Raw genomic sequence first — 18,657 nt, 5'->3', positions numbered from 1 at the left:
TGCAGACAAATGTGGCTCTGGATGTGTAACCCAAGAAGATGGTCCTGAACTGGAAATGTTGATCTGAATGATTGATGAGTATCTGATTAAAACTGAACAATACTGAGGGGAAGGGAAGCAATTTTTAATCTTAAATTAGGCTGCAGTTCTACAAGTGTTTTTGCTCCTATAGAAAGTGGTTGTGGGTGCATTGCAATGCAATGACCTAAGAGATAATTGAGGGTACTAAAGGCATGAGTCTTGTACAGGTTTATGTTTGCACAGAGTGCACCTTAACTCCTCTAGTTTCTCACCACCTCCTAACAACAAGTGATCGAAACAAAGTTACTGCTAATGTCTGGTGCAATCACAAAACTTAACAGAACAACCCATTTGGTTTATTAAGTGTTTTCCTTCCACCAACATATCCAGTCTATTTGTTTTTGGGATGAGGCATTAAATCTGCTCCTGTGGTTCAGGTGGATTAATAAGGGACAGCCAGCTCGGATTTGTTAAAGGCAAATTGTGTCTGACTAACCTGATTGAGGTAGCCTGGGATGTATGAGTCTTTGCCCAGAATGTATATTGAAATGAGGTGCCTTCTCTTGCAACCTGCAGACACTGGCATAGAAATTTACGACACAGTAGGAGGCCATTCGATCCATTGTGTGTGCTGGCCGAAAATGAGCTATCCAGCCTAATCCCACTTTCCAACTCTTGGTCCGTAGCCTTGCAGGTTACAGCACTTCAAGTGCATATCCAGGTACTTTTCAAATGTAATAAGGGTTTCTGTCTCTACCATCCTTTCAGGCAGTCTGTTCCAGACCCCCACCACCCTCCAGTTGAAAAAGTTCTCCTCAACTCCCCTCTGATCCTTCTACCTTAATTCTATGTCCCCTGATTATTGACTTCTCTGCAAAGGGAAATAGGTCCTTCCAATCCACTTTATATATGCCCTTCTATCATCATAGGCAGCCCTTCAAAATCGAGGAAGACTTGCTTCTGCTCAAAGTGAGTTCTTGGGTGACCGAACAGTCCAATATGGGAATTACAGTCTCTGTCACAGGTGGGACAGACAGTCATAGAAACATTGAAATTTACAGCGCAGAAGGAGGCTATTTCAGCCCATCGTGTCCACGCCGGCCGACAAAGAGCCGCATAGTCCTTGGTCAGCAGCCCTAAAGGTTGCATATAAACCTATGAACCATGACGGAAAGGCAAAGAACACCCAGCCCAAACAGTCCGCTTCACACAACTGCGACACCCTTTATACTGAAACATTCTACACTCCATCCCAACTGAAACCATGTGATCTCCTGGGAGAGGCAAAAAACAGATTAAAAACCCAGGCCAATTTGGGGAGAAACGATCTGGGAACATTCCTCTCCGACCCATCCAGGCGATCAAAACTAGTCCAGGAGATCACCCTGGCCTTATTCTATTTCCTGCAGTACTTGCCATTATATCTGCGCCGTCCAACAAAAGGTCATTCAGTCTAATTCCAGTTACCAGCTCTAGGCCCGTAACCCTGCAGGTTACGGCACTTTAAGTGCCCATCTCTTAAAAGTGGTGAGGGTTTCTGCATCCACCACTCTTCCAGGCAGCGAGTTCCAGATCCCCACAACCCTCTGTGTTAAGAAGCCCCCCCCCCCCCCCTCAAATCCCCTCTAAACCTTCCACCAACCACCTTAAAACTATGCCCCCTCGTAATAGATCCCTCCACAAATGGAAATAGACCCTTATTATCCACTATGTCTAGGCCCCTCAATATTTTGTACACCTCAATGAGGTCTCCTCTCAACCTCCTGTTCCAGTGAGAACAAACCCAGCCTATCCAATCTGTCCTCATAATTAAGATTCTCCATTCCAGATAGCATCCGAGTAAATCTCCTCTGCACCCTCTAGTGCAATCATATCCTTCCTATAATACGGCGACCAGAACTGCATGCAGTACTTCAGCTGTGACCTAACCAAAATATTATACAATTTAAGCATAACTTCCCTGCTCTTATATTCTATGTCTCGGCCAGTAAAGGCAAGCATTCCGTATGCCTTCTTATGCCTTATCCACCTGGCCTGCTACTTTCAGGGATCGGTGGACAAGCACTCCGATGTCCCTTTGTTCATCTAGACTATTAAGTGGCCTACCTTTTCCTTATTGGCCCTCCCAAAGTGCATCACCATACACTTTTTTCTCTGAATTAAATTCCATTTGCCACTGCTCTGCCCACCTGACCAGTACATTGATATCCTCCTGCAGCCCATGACTTTTCTCGTCATTATCAACCACACAGCCAATTTTAATGTCGTCTGCAAACTTCTTAATCATACTTCCTATATTCAAATCTAAATCGTTGAGATATACCACAAAAAGCTAGGGACCCAGTACTGTGCTCTGCGGAACCCCACTGGAAACGTCCTTCCAGTCACAAAAACATCCATCAATCATTACCCTTTGCTTCCTACCTCCAAGCCAATTTTGGATCCAACTTGCCACTTTGTCCTGGATCCCATGGGCTTTAACCTTCATGACCAGTCTACCATGTGGGACCTTGCTAAAGTCCATATATACTACATCGTATCCACTACCCTCATCAACCCTCTTGGTTGAATTTTTTGAGGAGATAATCAGGTTAGTCAAACACTATCTTCCCTTAACAAATCTGTGCTGACTGTCCAATAATTTTCCCACTGCTGAGGTTAGGCTGACACGCCTATAATTATTCAGTCTATCCCTTTCTCCCTTCTTAAAGAAGGGTACGACATTAGCAGTCCTCCTCGTTGAAGGAAAAGGTGGATGGGGAGTCTGGTTTGCCGCATTTGTTTTCTGCATGCTCTCGGCGACAAGACTCTAGGTGCACAGCGCTCTCCCGGATGCTCTTCCTCCACTTAAGGCAGTCTTTGGCCAGGGACTCCCAGGTGTCGGTGGGGATGTTGCATTTTATCAAGGAGACATTGAGGTTGTTCTTGAAACGTTCCTCTGCCCACCTGGGGTTCACTTGCTGTGTCGGAGTTCCGAGTAGAGCACTTGCTTTGGGAGTCTTGTCAGGCATGCGAACAATGTGGCCTGCCCAATGGAACTGGTTGAGTGTGGTCAGTGCTTCGATGCTGGGGATGTTAGCCTGATCGAGAACACTAACGTTGGTGCATCTGTCCTCCCAGGGGATTTGCAGTATCTTGTGGAGACATCCTTGGTATTTCTCCAGCGATTTGAGGTGTATGCTGTATATGGCCCACATCTCTAAGCCATACAGGAGGGCGGGTATCACTACAGCCCTGTAGACCATAAGCTGGTGCTAGATTTGAGGGCCTGATCTTCGAAAATTTTCTTCCTCAGGCAGCCGAAGGCTGCGCTGGCGCACTGGTGGTGGTGAACCCTCATCGTCTATGTCTGCCCTTGCTGATAATAGGCTCCTGAGGTATGGAAAGTGGTCCACATTGTCCAGAGCCACGCCGTGGATCTTGATTGGGGGGCAGTGCTATATGGCAGGGTCAGGTTGGTGGAGGATGTTTTGTGTAAAGCCCATGTTTTTGTACGCCTCGGTGAAGATGTTGACTATGACTTGGAGTTCAGCACCTGTGCGCAAACGCAAGCGTCGTCCGGGTACTGTAGCTCGACGACAGAGGATGGGACAGTCTTTGATCTGGCCTGGAGGCGACGAAGGTTGAACAGGTTCCCACTGGTTCTATAGTTTAGTTCCAATCCAGCCGGGAACTTGTTGAGACCCAGCTAAGAGAGCCTTATACAGCCAGCGCCTCACTGCTAACTTAGCGACCCTGAGACGCAGAATGTCCACAGTGCTTGGTCTGCCCTCCAGGCTACCATAACCAGTGCAAACGAAGAGACGCTCGGTCACTCAACCAGGAAACACCAAGACTGGTTTGATGAGCATGACCAGGAGGTCCAAGAGCGAATAAATCGCAAGCACAGGGCATTGTTGAAGCTAAAACAACAACCCAACTCTGGATAGGCAAAGCAGCTTTACAGACGGCTTAAGGCCGAGGTCCAACAAATACCCGTGACCTAAAGAATAGTTGGGTGGAGAAAGCACAGGAGATTTAGCAGCTGGCCAACAGCCATGATGTGCGAGGATTCTTCACCGCAGGCAAGTCCACCTATGACCCAAGGCCCCACCCCACTGCTGGCCAAGAAGGGGGAGACACCTCCTCGGTGTTCTTGATGACTTGGGGCCCACTGGAAGGAGCGCTTCGAAGATCTCCTTAACCGAGACTCTGCCTTTGACACGAGTGTCCTCGACTCCATCCCGTAGCCTGCTACCCGCCACCATCTCCACAAAACCCTGCACGAGGTAGAAAATGCCATCCGTCAGCTCAAGAATAAGGTATTTGGAGCGGATGGAATCCTCACTGAGTCATTAAAGTATGGTGGGGAGGCACTATTGGGACAAATTCATGACCTCATCTCTCATCTGGAAGCAGGAGAGAACATGCCGGGAGATCTCAGAGATGCGGTAATCGTGACCATCTTTAAAAAAGGGGACCAGTCCGATTGCGGCCACCACAGAGGAATCTCCGTTATCAGCCACTGGGAAGGTCATGGCTAGAATCATCCTCAACCTCCTCTCTGTGGCTGAGGAGCTCCTCCCGAAGTCACGGTGCAGATTCCGTCCATTGCGGGGTACAACGGACATTATCTTTATGGCACGACAACCAAGAGAAATGCAGGGAACAGCACCAACCCTTGTACGTGACCTTCTTTGAAACTGTTAACCGTGAGGGACTATGGAGCGGCGTCCTCCATTTCGGCTGTCCCCAAAAGTTTGTTGCCATACTCCACCTGCTCCACGACGACATGCAAGCTGTGATCCTGATCAACAAATCTACCACAAACCCAATCCATGTCCAGACCAGGGTCAAGTAGGGCTGCATCATCGCGCCAACCCTCTTCTCCATTTTCCTCGCTGCCATGCTCCACCCCTCAACAATCAACAGATGAGGCCAAAGAGGGATTTTACTCCAGCCTCGAACAATCCCTGTCCTGCGTCCCTACGGACAACAAACTGATCATCCTCGACGACTTCAACGCCAGGGTCGGTATGGACACATAATGAAGAAGAAAGCTGTAGACTGCAGGAAGATATCAATTAACTGGTCATATGGGTAGAACAGCAGCAAATGGAATTCACTCCGGTTAAGTGTGAGGTAATGCATTTGGAGAGGGGCAAGGGAATACACATTAAATGGTAGGACACTAAGAAGTATAGAGGAACAAAGGGACCTTGGAGTGCATGTCCACAGATCCCTGACGGTAGCAGGACAGGTAGATAAGGTGGTTAAGAAGGCATACGGAATACTTACCTTTATTAGCGGGGGCATAGAATACAAGAGCAGGGAGGTTGTGCTTACATAAGAGCATAAGAAATGGGAGCTGAACTAGGCCATTTGGCTCCTCAAGCCTGCTCCACTATTTAATATCATGGCTGATGTGATCATCGACTCGGCCCCACTTCCCTGCCCGTTTCCCATGACCCTTTATTCCCTTATCGCTCAAAAATCTGTCTGTCTCCGCCTTAAATATATTCGATGACCCAGCCTCCACAGTTCTCTGGGACAGAGAATTCCATAGAGTTACAACCCTCAGAGGGAAAAAATTCCTCCTCATCTCCGTTTTAAATGGGCGGCCCCTTATTCTGAGACTAGCCAAATTTCCCCATGAGTTCCCTTTTTTTGGAGCAACTAGATTTTTTTTTGGGGAGTAACTTAAAAATCGCAATTCTCCCCATTTAAGTTGCTCCAGTGTATGTGAGTTAGTTAGGTTTTTTTGGTTTTTTTCAAAAGGGGGCATTACCAGCCACTAACACCTGTTTTGACCAGCAAGTTTAGCCAGCGAAAACTTACTCCAAACTAAGTTAGGCCAGAGTAAGTGGCCACTTTTGTACATTCTGCAAAACCCTGCGGTGAGTTAAGAGATCAGCACAGGTAGCCTCCAAATGATTGTTATGATAGGAATGCTAGTTTTAAAAAAAAAAATCCCAAGCAGCGAAACTGGACAGGGTGTAGTTGCTGAGTTTTTTTTTTAAACAAAAGATAACTAGATATTAAAGTACTGGAAAATCTCTGAAGATTCTTCTTTCTCTCTTCCCCCCTTCTCCCCCTCCCCCCCCCCCCTCCCGGCCCCTTTTGCTGGATCAAAACTTTTCTCTCTTCTCCTCTCTCCTCTCTCCTCTCTCTTCTCTCTTCTCTCTTCTCTCTCTTCTCTCTTCTCTCTTCTCTCTTCTCTCTCCTTTTTTTTCTCCCCCCCCCCCCCCCCCCCCCCCCCCCCCCCCCAACCAACCTGTCTCTTGTAGCCCTTAGGCCACTCTGCCCAGGATAGGGGCGGCGAACATCGTGTCGTCCTTTCGGCCAGGGGCCAGGAACTACTGCGCACACGCGCAGCTGCCGGCACTCTTTTCGGCACAGGGCTGCAGCTCCGCCCATCATGCATTCCAATGCGCTGTGCCACAGGCCTGGAACCAACGGCGCCGTTTGTGTACTGCAAAGTCCGTGCACCTCATGGAGGTGTGCTGTTCTAGCAGAGGGGGCAAACTTGGGCCCAATGTCCTAGTTTTAGTTTCCCCTATGAGTGGAAATATCCTCTCTGTATCCACCTTGTCGAGCCCCCTCATTATCTTATATGTTTCGATAAGATCACATTCTTCTGAACTCCAATATATATAGGCTCAACCTATCTTTGCACTAGAGGGCGTACAGAGAAAATTTATGAGGATGGTGCCTGGACTGGAGAATTTTAGCTGTGAGGATAGATTGGATAGGTTTGTTTTCTTTGGTACAGAGGAGACCTTATTCATGTGTTTAAAATTATGAGGATCTTGGATAAAGTGGATATGAAGGACGATGGGCCGAAATGGTCTCCTTCCGTGCTGTAAATTTCTATGATTCTATGCACTCTTCCGAGATATCTGCGTTCCTCTAATTCTGCCCTCCTAAGCACCCCCTGATTATAATCGCTCATCAATTGGTTAATGTGTCTTCTGTTGCCTAGGTCCTAAGCTCTGGAATTCCCTGCCTAAACTTCTCAGCCTCTCTACCTCCTTTTTTCTCTTTTTTAAGACGCCCTTAAAATCTACCTCCTGACCAAGCTTTTGGTCATCTACCCTAATTTCTCCTGGTCTGGTTCGGTGTCACATTTATTGTATTGCAACACTGTTGTGAATGAAGCGCCTTGGCATGTTTTACTATGTTAAAGGTGCTAGATAAATACTTGTAAGTAAGTAGCTGCACTTGCTAGTAACAGGTGAATTACTTTGTGGTATTCCACCCCTTGATAGTCAATTGTTGAATATTACATTGTAGATTAATTTAATAAAAAATAAAAGCTTGGTGCTTATGCTCTAATTGAATGGTAGAATAGGTTCGAGGAGCTAAATGGCCTATGTTCCAAAGTGATTTGCATGACTGTAACACCAAGTATCTTGTATTGTTGTGAATTTAAATTGGTGGTTAGAATGGAGTTTTTGGTGTCAAGTGAGACTTGTCTTTTGCCAGCCCAGGAACTTTTCACTTCTCAATCTTCTGACTAAAGTTCCACCACTTTCCCCGCTCAGACTGCCGTGGTGGCAGTGTGGCTCTCATCAGCAAATCACACAATGGTCTGTCCCCCTACTCAGTAAGAACAATAAGAAACAGGAGTAGGCCATTTGGCCCCTCGAGCTTCCTCCGCCATTCAATAAGATCATGGCTGATCTGATCCTGGCCTCAACTCCACTTCCCCGCCTGCTCCCCATAACCCTTGACTCCCTTATCTTTCACAAATCTGTTTATCTCCACCTTAAATACATTCAATGACCCAGCCTCCACAGCTCTTTGAGGTAGAAAATTTCAAAGATAACAACCCTCGGAGAAAAAATTCCTCCTCATTTCCATTTTAAATAGGCGAACCTTTACTCTGAAACTATGCCCTAGTTCTAGATTCCCCCACGAGGCGAAACATCCTCTCTGCATCTATCCTGTCAAGCCTCCTCAGAATCTTGTATGTTTCAATAAGATCACTTCTCATTCTTCTAAACTCCAATGAGTATAGGCCCAACCTGCTTAACCTTTCTTCATATGACAACCCCTTCATCTCTGGAATCAACCTCATGAACTGCCTCCAGTGCAAGTATATCCTTCCTTAAATAAGGAGACCAGAACTGTACACAGCAACGCCCTGTACAGTTGCAGCAGGACTTCTCTAGTTTTATACTCCATCCTCCTTGCAATAAAGGCCAACGTTCCATTTGCCTTCCTAATTGCTTTCTGTACCTGCATGTGTTTCATGTGCAAGGACCCCCCAGATCCCTCTGTACCACCACATTTTGTAATTTCTCCCCATTTAAATAATAATTAGCTTTTTTATTTTTCCTACCAAAGTGGATAACCACACATTTTCCCACATTATACTCCATCTGCCAGATTTTTGCCCACTCACTTAGCCTATCTATATCCCTTTGTAGATTCTTTGCTTTCCCACATAGCTTTGTATCAGCAAATTTGGTTACACTCATCCCCATCATCCAAGTCATTAATATAAATTGCAAATAGTTGAGGTCCCAGCACTGATCCCTGTGGCACCCCACTAGTTACAGTTTGCCAACCTGAAAATGACTCATTTAATCCCAACTCTGCTTTCTATTAGCCAATCCTCTATCCACACTAATATTACCCCCAACCCTGTGAGCTCTTATCTTGTGTAGTAACCTTTTATGTGGCACCTTATCGAATGTTTTCTGGAAATTCAAATACACGACATCTACTGGTTCCCCTTTATCCACCCTGCTCGTTACATCCTCAAAGAACTTGATCAAATTTGTCACACATGATTTCCCTTTCATAAAACCATGCTGACTCTGCTTGACTGCATTATGATTGTCTAAATGTCCTGCTATTACTTCCTTAACGATGGACTCCAGCATTTTCCGAATGACAAATGTTAGGCTGACTGGTCTGTAGTTTCCTGCTTTTTGTCTCCCTCCATTCTTAAATAGGGGCGTTACCTTTGTGGTTTTCCAGTCTGCTGGGACCTCTCTAGAATCCAGGGAATTTTGGTAGATTACAATCAATACATCCACTATCTCTGCAGCCATTTTTCTCATGACCATAGGATGCAAGCCATCAGATCCAGGGGACTTGTCCACATTTAGTCCCATTAGTTTTTCTAGTGATTGTTTGTTTTATAGCCCCTTGATTATCAATTATTGGGATGCTTTTAGTGTTGTCCACCATGAAGGACAATACAAAATATTTGTTCAAAGTCTCTGCCATTTCTCTGTTTCCCATTATTGATTCCCCAGTCTCATCCTCTAAGGGAGCAATGTTTACTTTAGCTACTCACTTCCTTTTTATATACGTGTAGAAACTGTTACTGTCTGTTTTTATATTTCTTGCTAGTTAACTCTCATAAACTATCTACTCACTCTTTATCATTTTTTTTTAGTCGTCCTTTGCTGGTTTCTAAACATTTCCCAATCCTCTGGCCTTCCACTGTTCTTTGCAACATTGTATGCCATTGTTTTCAATTTGATACCATCCTTTACTTACTTAGTTCGCCACGGATGGTTCATCCTTCAGTCTTTCTTTCTCACTGGAATATATCTTTGAGAGTTATGAAATATCTCAAATCTTTAATATATTTTCCCAGTCCATTTTAACCAGCTCTGTCTTCATACCTTTTTATTTAAGTTCAGGACATTAGAGAACTAGCTTTCTCGCCCTCAAACTGATTTTGAAATTCCACTATGCTATGATCATTATTCCCAAGAGGATCCTTCAATACGAGATCATGAATTAATCCTGACTCATTACACATTACCAGATCTAAAATGGTCTGCTCCCTGATTGGTTCCACCACATATTGTTCCAAGAAACCATCTTGAATACACTGAGCTCCTCCTCCAGGCTACCTTTGCCAATTTGATTTGTCCAATCTATATGAAGATTAAAATCGGCCATGGTTATTGCCATACCTTTCTTAGAAGCCTCTCTTTCTTCTTGATTTTATATTCTTTCCTACAGTGTCACTACTGTTTCGGGGTCTGCAGACCACTCCCACCAGTGGCTTCCTACCCTTATTATTTCTTGTCTCCATCCAAACTGATTCTACATCTTGATCTTCTGAGCCAATATCATTTCTCACTACTGCACTGATCTCATCTCTTATTAACAGAGCTACCCACCTTCTTTTCCTTTCTGCCTATCCTTACAAAATGATATATACCCCTGAATATTCAGTCCCCATCTTTGGTCACTTTGCAACCACATCTATAACGGCAATCAGATCATACCCATTAATTTCTACTTGTGCCATCAACTTATCTATCTTGTTACGAATTCTGCGTTTGTTCAGATATAGAGCTTTTACTTTTGTCTTATGTGTATATGTTCTGCCCTTCCTGTCATTACCCTGCACTTTTGCCTTTTTCTTTCTCTTTTTACATTTCCGCTCATTGGATCCCCCCCACGCGCTAACTATTTAGTTTAAAGCCCTATCTACAGCCCTAGTTATTCGACTTTGGCCCCAGCCTGGTTCAAGTGAAGTCTGTCCCAATGGAACAGCTCCCTTGTACACCAGTACTGGTGCCAGTGCCCTTTGAATTGAAACCCATTTCTCCCACTCCAATTTTTGAGTCACGCCTCATCTTCTTTACCCTATGCAAATTTGCTTGTGGTACACGGGCCATTCAGGTGGGGTGGGGGGTGCAGTAAAAAGGAACGTTGTAGTGGTAGGGGACAGTATCATTAGGGGGATAGATACTGTTCTCTGCAGCCGAGAGCGTGAGTCCCAAAGGCTGTGTTGCCTGCCTGGTGCCAGGGTTAAGAACATCTCCAGAGATTATTACTTTTTGTAGTTCTGCTTTTTAATTTAGCCCATAGCTGTTCATACTCCTTCAGCAGAACCTCTTTCTTTGTCCTATCTATGTCATTAGTACCTACATTGACCATGACCACCGGATCTTCCCCCTCCCACTCCAAGTTCATCTCCAGCCTCCTGAGATGTTCTTAACCCCTAGCACTGGGCAGGCAAGACAGCCTTCGGGACTCACGCTCTCGGCTGCAGAGCACAGTATCTATCCCCCTAATATTGTCCCCTACTACTACAACGTTCCTTTTTACTGCCTCTTCCCCACCCGCACCCACCCCCCCCCCCCCCATTTGAATGGCCCATGTACCACGGTGCTGTGGTCAGTTTGCTCATCCTCCCTGCAGTCCTGCCCCTATCCCAACAGGGAGCAAGAATCTCGTACCTGTTGGGCAAGGGCTGAGGCTCCTCCATCACTACCTCCTAGATCTCCATACCTGCCTCGCTCATAGTCACACCCTCCTGTCCCTGACCACGGACCAAATTTGAATTAATTAATCTAAGGGGTGTGACTGCCTCCTGGAACACAGTATCCAGGTAACTCTTCCCCCTCCCTGATGTGTCGCAGTGTCCATAGCTCGGACTCCAGCTCATCAACACTGAGCCGAAGTTCCTCGAGCTGCAGACGCTTAATGCAGATGTGATCGCCATGGACTTCAATGGGGTCAACCAGCTCCCACATGCAACAGCAGAAACACATCTCTGCCATCTCTAATGTATTTACTTAATTAAGTTTTGAACGTTTCGTTTATAATCCCAGCTCTTAATTTAAACCAATGCCCAAGAAAAGAGAGAGAAACTGACCAACCAATCACTTTCCTGCTCTCCTGTGACATCACACTTTGCATCTTTTTACTTCTTATCCTCCCAGGTCAATTGGTGCTGTTTGGGCTAGCTGTTTTAAGTTGTGCCATTGGGTACCCTCTCGTGCTGTTTTCCTCCTTTTGAGCATCTCTCCCTATTCCACCCCTCTTGCCTCTTATTTAAAATTCTTGTTCTCTTCTTCAGCAATCCCTCGGAGTCGAGGATGACTTGCTTCCACACTAATGAGTTCTCTGGTGACTGATGAGACCAATGTGGTATCTACAATCTCTGTCACAGGTGAGGCAGGTGGTGGTTGAAGGAATAGGTGGGTAGGGTGCTTGGATTGTCTACGTTCCTTCTGCTGTTTATGCCTGGCTTCCGCATGCTCCCGACAAAGAGACTCTAGGTGCTCGGCACCTTCCCAGATACTTCTCCACTTTGAGTGGTTTTGGGGATTCCCAGATGTCGGTGGAGATGTTGCACTTTCTCAAGGAGGCTTTGAGGGTGTCTTTTAAAGCGTTTCCTCTACCCACCTAGGACTCTCTTGCCGTGTTGGAGCTCTGAGTAGAGCGCTTGTTTTGGGAGTCTAGTATTGGGCGTGCAGACGACGTGGCCTGTCCATCAGAGCAGATCGAGCATGGTCAGTGCTTCGATGCTGAGGGTGTTGGCCTGAGCAAGAACACTGACATTGGTGCGCCGATCCTGCCAATGAATTTGCAGGATCTTGCAGAGGTAGCGTTGGTGGTACTATTTCAGTGCTTTGAGGTGCCTGCTGCACATAGTCCATGACTCTGAAGCATATCTGGTATCGCTACTGCTCTAGACATTGAGCTTGGTGCTGGGTTTGCGGTCCTGGTCTTCAAACACTTTCTTCCTCAGGCGAATAAAGGCTGCACTGGCACACTGAAGGCAGTGTTGGACTTCGTCATTGACATCTGCCCTTGTTGACAGTTACCAAGGTATGGAAAATGGTCCATGTTGTCCAAGGCCTTGTCGTGGATTTTGATAATCGAGGGGCAGATTGGTAAAGGACTTTTGTTTTACGGATGTTTAGTGTAAGGACTGTGCTCTCGTACGCTTCGGTGAAGGCGTTGACGATGGTTTTGAGTTTGACCTCCGAGTGCGCGCAAACGCAAGCGTCGTTTGCATACTGTAATTCGATGACCTTGGATTGGGACTGGAGGCGACGGAGTTTGAACAATTTGCCGTTGGTTCTGTAGATTAGCTCCACTCTAGCGGGGAGCTTATTGAGGGGGTGAGAGAGCATTGTAGCAAGAAAGATCGAGAAGAGCCTTGTTCTGTACCGCCCACCCAAGTACCATAAAAAATTTATTACCGATTATATATCTTCACTACTTTCCTCCCTCTGCACCGAACGACTTTCATCCTCGGTGATTTCAACCTCCATCTAAATTCATCATGCACTCTCTCCTCTGCATTCACTAGCCTCCTATCCTCCCTTAATCTCTCCCTCCCATGTAAACTCCCCAACCCATATTCCTTGCCACCTCTTGTGGCCTTGCTACTCTCATTGTGTCAATCACAAATCAGGCCATCTCTGACCGCTTCCTCATATTGCTCTCCACCCACATCCCCCACCCCCAAATCCTACCTCCTGTGTCTGCCCCTGGGGGGAAAAAAGCTCTCTCGACTCTCTGACAACTGCACTTATGGACTCTCAACTGTCCAGCCTTTGGTCCTCCATTCACCATGACATTTCTGCAGCTACTGATCTGCTCAGTTACACCCTTACCACCACCTTTGATGCCCTAGTCCATGTTAAAACCGTTCCCCCTGGTACCGCCCTGATCTTCGCTCCCTTTAAGTCCAAGGGACGCAGACTTGAATGGATATGGCGGACAACTGGTTTAGCTGGATCACACAAAGCACTATAGGGTCCTGCTCTCGTCAGTCAAAATCGCTCATTATTCCAGAATCATTCTGGAATGTAAAGATAAATTGCGGCTTCTATTCTCCACTGCAAACCGCCTTTTTAAACCCTTCTCCTCAGACTCCACCCTCACCTCCGACTATGCGTGAAGAGCTCGTTGACTACTTTGTCTCTAAGATTGAGACTATCCATTCGGCCACCTCTGCTGCATCCCTTCCTTTCCCTAGCTCACCAGGCCAAACTTCCTCTAAGGATCCCTCCTGCCCTAGCCCTGACCTCACATCTTTCTCCAGTTTCTCTCCGATCTCTCTGACCTTTCCGAGCTCATCCTGTCTGAGACCTACTTCTTGCTCCCTTGACCCTATTTCCACCAAACTGCTGACCATCCAACTTCCTTTTCTGGCTCCCATGTTAGCTGACGTTGTTAACCGTTCTCTTTTCTCAGGTACTGTCCCCCTCTCCCTTACATCTGCTGTCACCCCACCTCTTATATTTAAAAAAAAAACCTTGATCCTTGCAAACTACTAACCCATCTCCAACCTCCCTTTACTCTCCGTGCCCATCTTTCCCGCAATTCCATTTTTGAACAGTACAGAATGGCTCTCATCAAAGTCACAATGCCATACTTTGTGACTGTCACAAATACAAACGATCCCTCCTCATCCTTCTTGACCTGTCTGCAACCTTTGACACGGTTGACCACTCTCTCCTTCTCTACCGTCGTACAGCTGGGTGGGACTGCATTTGTCTTGTTCCATTCTTATCTAACCATAGCCAGAGAATCACCTGCAACGGCTTCTCTTCCTGCCTCCGCATCGTTACCTCTGGTGTCTTCCAAGGATCTAACCTTGGTCTCCTCCTATTTCTCTTCTACATGTCGCCTCTTGGCGACATCATCCGAAAACACAGTGTGAGTTTCCACATGTATGCTGATATTCAGATCTACTTCAAGACCACTTCTCTCGACCCCTTCACGGTCTCTAAATTGTTAGACTGTTTGTCCGACATCCAGTTCTGGATGAGCAGGAATTTTCTCCACAATTAACACTGGGAAGACCGAAGCCATTGTTTTCGGTTCCCTGCCACAAACTCCGTTCTCTAGTCACTGACTCCATCCTTCTTCTAAACTTCTGTCTGAGGCTGATCCAGGCCGTTTGCAACATTGGTGTTACATTTGACCCCGAAATGAGCTTTTGACCACATATCTGCAGCATAACTAAGACCGCCTATTTCCACCTCCGTAACATCACCCGTCTCCGCCCTTGCCTCAGCTCATCTGCTGAAACCCTCATCCATGCGTTTGTTACCTCTAGACTTGACTGTTCCAAAGCACTCCCGCTAGCCTCCCATATTCTACCCTAGGTAAACTAGAAATGATCCAAAACTTGGCTGCCCGTGTCCAAACTCGCACCAAGTCCCGCTCGCCCATCACCCCTGTGCTCGCTGACCTACGTTGGCTTCCGGTTAAGCAACGTCTCGATTTCAAATTTCTCATCCTTATTTTCAAATCCCTCCTTATTTCTGTAATCTCCTCCAGCCTCTTCCCCGCCCTACCCCCATCTGAGATGTCTGAGCTCTAATTCTACCCCCTTGAGCATCCGTGATTATAATCGCTCAACCATTACTGGCCGTGCCTTCTGTTGCCTAGGCCCTAAGCTCTGAAACTCCCTGCCTAAACCTCTCCGCTTCTCTATCTCTCTCTCCTCCTTCAAGACACTCCTTAAAACCTACCTCTCTCTTGTGGTAATTTCGACTTGTGTGGCTCGGTGCCAAATTATTTTATCTCCTAATCCTCCTGTGAAGCACCTTGGGACGTTCCACTATTGTAAAGGCACTATATAAAAACTTGTTCTGTGCTAAGCAATTTCTTGAAGAGGAAGAGAAATCGAAGGGAAAGTTATTGCTGTTGAACATTTTCTGTTCGCCAGATAAAAGGCATGTAGGAGGCAAAGTAAAGGGTAGAGGGATCGATGTGGAGGTCTGCACCATGTCAACTGTAGGAATGTTGTGTTGTAGTGTAGTGACTTCTAAGTGAGAAGTAAAGAGGGATTCCCCACACTCTGTTTATAATTAACTGTAATTGATGCCAATTTCTGATGTGTTCGGTAGATGGTAACTGATCGTCAGGATTTTGCATGTCCCAAATGGCCAGCGAAGCTGTAGTAAAATCTCAGAATGAAGTTGTTTTAGTGAATCATACTGAAGGTGTTTTTTTAAAATTTTTAACTTTTGGCTGTATAATGACAACCATTATATTCCATTTAATTTTTTTTAACTAATAGCTAATTCAGTACGATAGCCAAGTGGTTATGGTGCTGGACTACTTGAGTTTAAATTCCACCATGGCTCGTGGGCTAGCAGTGGCAAAATAACCATGGATTATTGTAAAAAAACAAACTGGTTCACTGTCATCTAGGGAAGGAAAGCCGCCACCTTTACTCAGTCCAGACGGCATGTGACGCCCATCCCAAACAATGTAGTTGACTTTTAAAGCTCACAAGACAGCTAGCGATAGTATTTATTGTCTGTCTTGCCAGTATTGCTCACATCCCAAGATTAGTTCACAGTTGACTAACCAGAAGTTACATTGCTGCTTGTTATTCTCCTGATCTTATTGCCAGGATGAAAGCATACAGGTTGAACCTCCCTTATCTGGGACCTGGCCTGTGCTGAATAAAGGGAGGTCAGCCCGGGAGGTCGGTGCCCTTGGCGGGCCGTGAAGTGTCAGCGGGTCCCCAGTGAGCCGAGTGTCGGCATGGCCCCAGCAGGCCGCAAAGTGTCGATGGGCCCCCAACGGCCCAAGCGAGTGTTGGCGCGTCCCCAAAGTCAGGATGGAGGTCAGCCGTGTTCTGCACACGCGCCCCCCTCGGTCACCAGAATCATGCCAGACGAGGGGTGGTGCTGGATAAGGGAGTCCCGGATAAAGGAGGTCCAACCTGTATACACTTCAAAACCTGTTATGGGGATATGATTAAGAAGTTTGCAGATTACACTAAAATTGGCTGTGTGGTTGTTCATGAAGAGGAATGTCATGGACTGCAGGAGGATATCAATCTACTGGTCCAGGTGGACAGAACAGTGGCAAATGGAATTTAATTTGGAGAAGTGTGAGGTAATGCTCTTGGGGGAGGACTAATAAGGAAAGGGTATACACATTAAACGGTCGGCCACTGAGAAGTATAGATGAACAAAGGAACCTTGGAGTGCTTGTCCACAGATCCCTGAAAGTAGCAAGCCAGGTGGATAAGGTGGTTAAGAAGGCATACGGAATGCTTGCCTTTATTGGCCGCGGCATAGAATATAAAAGCAGGGAAGTTATACTTAAATTCTATAATGACCGGTTAGGCCACAGCTGGAATACTACGTGCAGTTCTGGTCGTTGTATTCTAGGAAGGACATAATTGCACTGAAGAGGGTGCAGCGGAGATTTACGAGGTTGCTGCCTGGAATGGAGAATCTGAGCTATGAGGACAGATTGGATAGGCTGGGTTTGTTCTCTTTGGAACAGAGGAGGCTGAGAGGAGATCTCCATTTGAGGTGTACAAAATTTTGAGAGGCCTGGATATAGTGGATAGCAAGGGCCTATTTCCATTGGTGGAGGGGTCAATTACGAGGGGCATAGTTTTAAGGTGGTTGGTGGAAGGTTCAGAGGGGATTTGAGGGGAAGCTTCTTCACGCAGCGGGTTGTGGGGGTCTGGAACTCTCTGCCTGGAAGAGTAATAGAGGCAGAAACCCTCACCACATTTAAAAGGTGCTTGGATAGACACTTGAAGTGACGTAACCTGTAGGTTATGAACCTAGTGCTAGTAATTGGGGTTAGACTGGATAACCTCTTGTGGCTGGCGCAGATATGGTAAGTACTGCAGGGAATCTAATACAGCCAGAGTGATCTCCTGGACTAGTTTCGATCGCCTGGATGGGTCAGAGATGAATTTTCCTAGATTTTTTTTTTCCCCCAAATTGGCCTGGGTTTTTATCTGGTTTTTGCCTCTCTCGGGAGATCGCATGGCTCCGGTTGGGGTGGAGTGTAAAATCTTGCGATGCATGGGGTGTCGCAGTTGTGTGGGGCAGACCGGTTGGGCCGGATGCTCTTTACCTTTCTGCCATTGTTCATAGGTTTATATGTAACCTTCAGGGCTGCTGACCAAGGGCTGTGTGGCTCGTTGTCGGCCGGTGCCAACACGATGGGCTGAAATGGCCTCCTTCTGCGCTGTAGATTTCTATGTTTCTATGTTTTTTACAATGTTTTAGCAGACTGGGATGCAGGCTTTTTTGGGGACAGGAACACATTTACTTGCATTGAGAGCTGATCAAGTTCAAGTGAATTTTTAATGATTGTTGACTCCTTCTTGGTGACTTGCACCCCTGCGAGATTGTATTTCAGAAGGGTTAGGGATTGCTGTTTATCCTTGCTTTGTGATCTTTTTAAAAGCTGTGCAAGAGTTTCAGATGAAAGAGGGATGCATATACGCAGCCTGCCTTGGGACCCTGCAGTGAGGTTAGTTCTTTATTTAACCAACCCATCCTTTACACACGTCATTTGTGATTTTACTTTTAATACTTTTCATGCGAATCATTACAATGCCAATTAAGTTTACAACCGATACTAAATTAAAAAATTTGTGGGTATATTTATACCACAGCAGCCAGAGTTCCAACCAGGCTGCTCTCTTTTTATGTTGCTTTACTTCTGCTTGGCTGGAGCTTTAACTGTCTTGTTCACCCTAGATATATATGAGCAGAGCTGATTTCCAAAGTTCAAAATTTGAATTTGATAAATGGGTGTGACTTTCTATGCTTTTAGCATTTAAATTAAGGCCTGCCTGTACTTTGTGAACTAGGTTTGACACCAAATTGGATTTGTCAAACTGAAGTGGTGTAAGACTCCTGGCTCTAGGGAGTTTCACTTTGGTTTGGACCCGACTCTCCTATTTTAGCATTGGTGCGAAGCTGCAGTCACTTCTAGTTGATGTGATACTTAGTGCGAATGCACCTTAAATCAATCAAAGGTTCAAGGATTTTTTTTTGAATGCATTTTTACAACCACACACTAAGTTTTTGGAACTGTTTTCATGGCTCATGAGTTGTGATCACGTTCTTTTTAAGGATCAAGCTCCATGTTGAGCCA

At 46.0% G+C, this 18,657-nt stretch overlaps 1 protein-coding gene across 13 annotated transcripts in view; it reads left to right on the top strand.

Moving 5' to 3' along the window:
* Positions 1-18,657, top strand: part of LOC139264375 (ubiquitin thioesterase otulin-like) — a 138,310-nt gene that overhangs the window by 4,043 nt on the left and 115,610 nt on the right. For 2 of the 13 annotated variants that reach the window (XM_070880730.1, XM_070880724.1), the window contains one exon: positions 17,962-18,027. The exons of 5 other annotated variants lie outside the window; for them this stretch is intronic. In XM_070880730.1, the coding sequence (XP_070736831.1) occupies positions 17,962-18,027 (66 nt within the window). Of the gene's footprint in view, positions 1-597; positions 743-17,961; positions 18,028-18,657 lie in introns of those variants that run through there. 6 more of the 13 variants (XM_070880723.1, XM_070880728.1, XM_070880726.1 and 3 more) reach the window with 4 other exon arrangements.

The sequence above is a fragment of the Pristiophorus japonicus genome, chromosome 5, assembly GCF_044704955.1.
Source record: "Pristiophorus japonicus isolate sPriJap1 chromosome 5, sPriJap1.hap1, whole genome shotgun sequence".
NCBI classification, from domain to species: domain Eukaryota; kingdom Metazoa; phylum Chordata; class Chondrichthyes; family Pristiophoridae; genus Pristiophorus; species Pristiophorus japonicus.
This window is presented reverse-complemented; position numbering and strand designations above follow the sequence as displayed.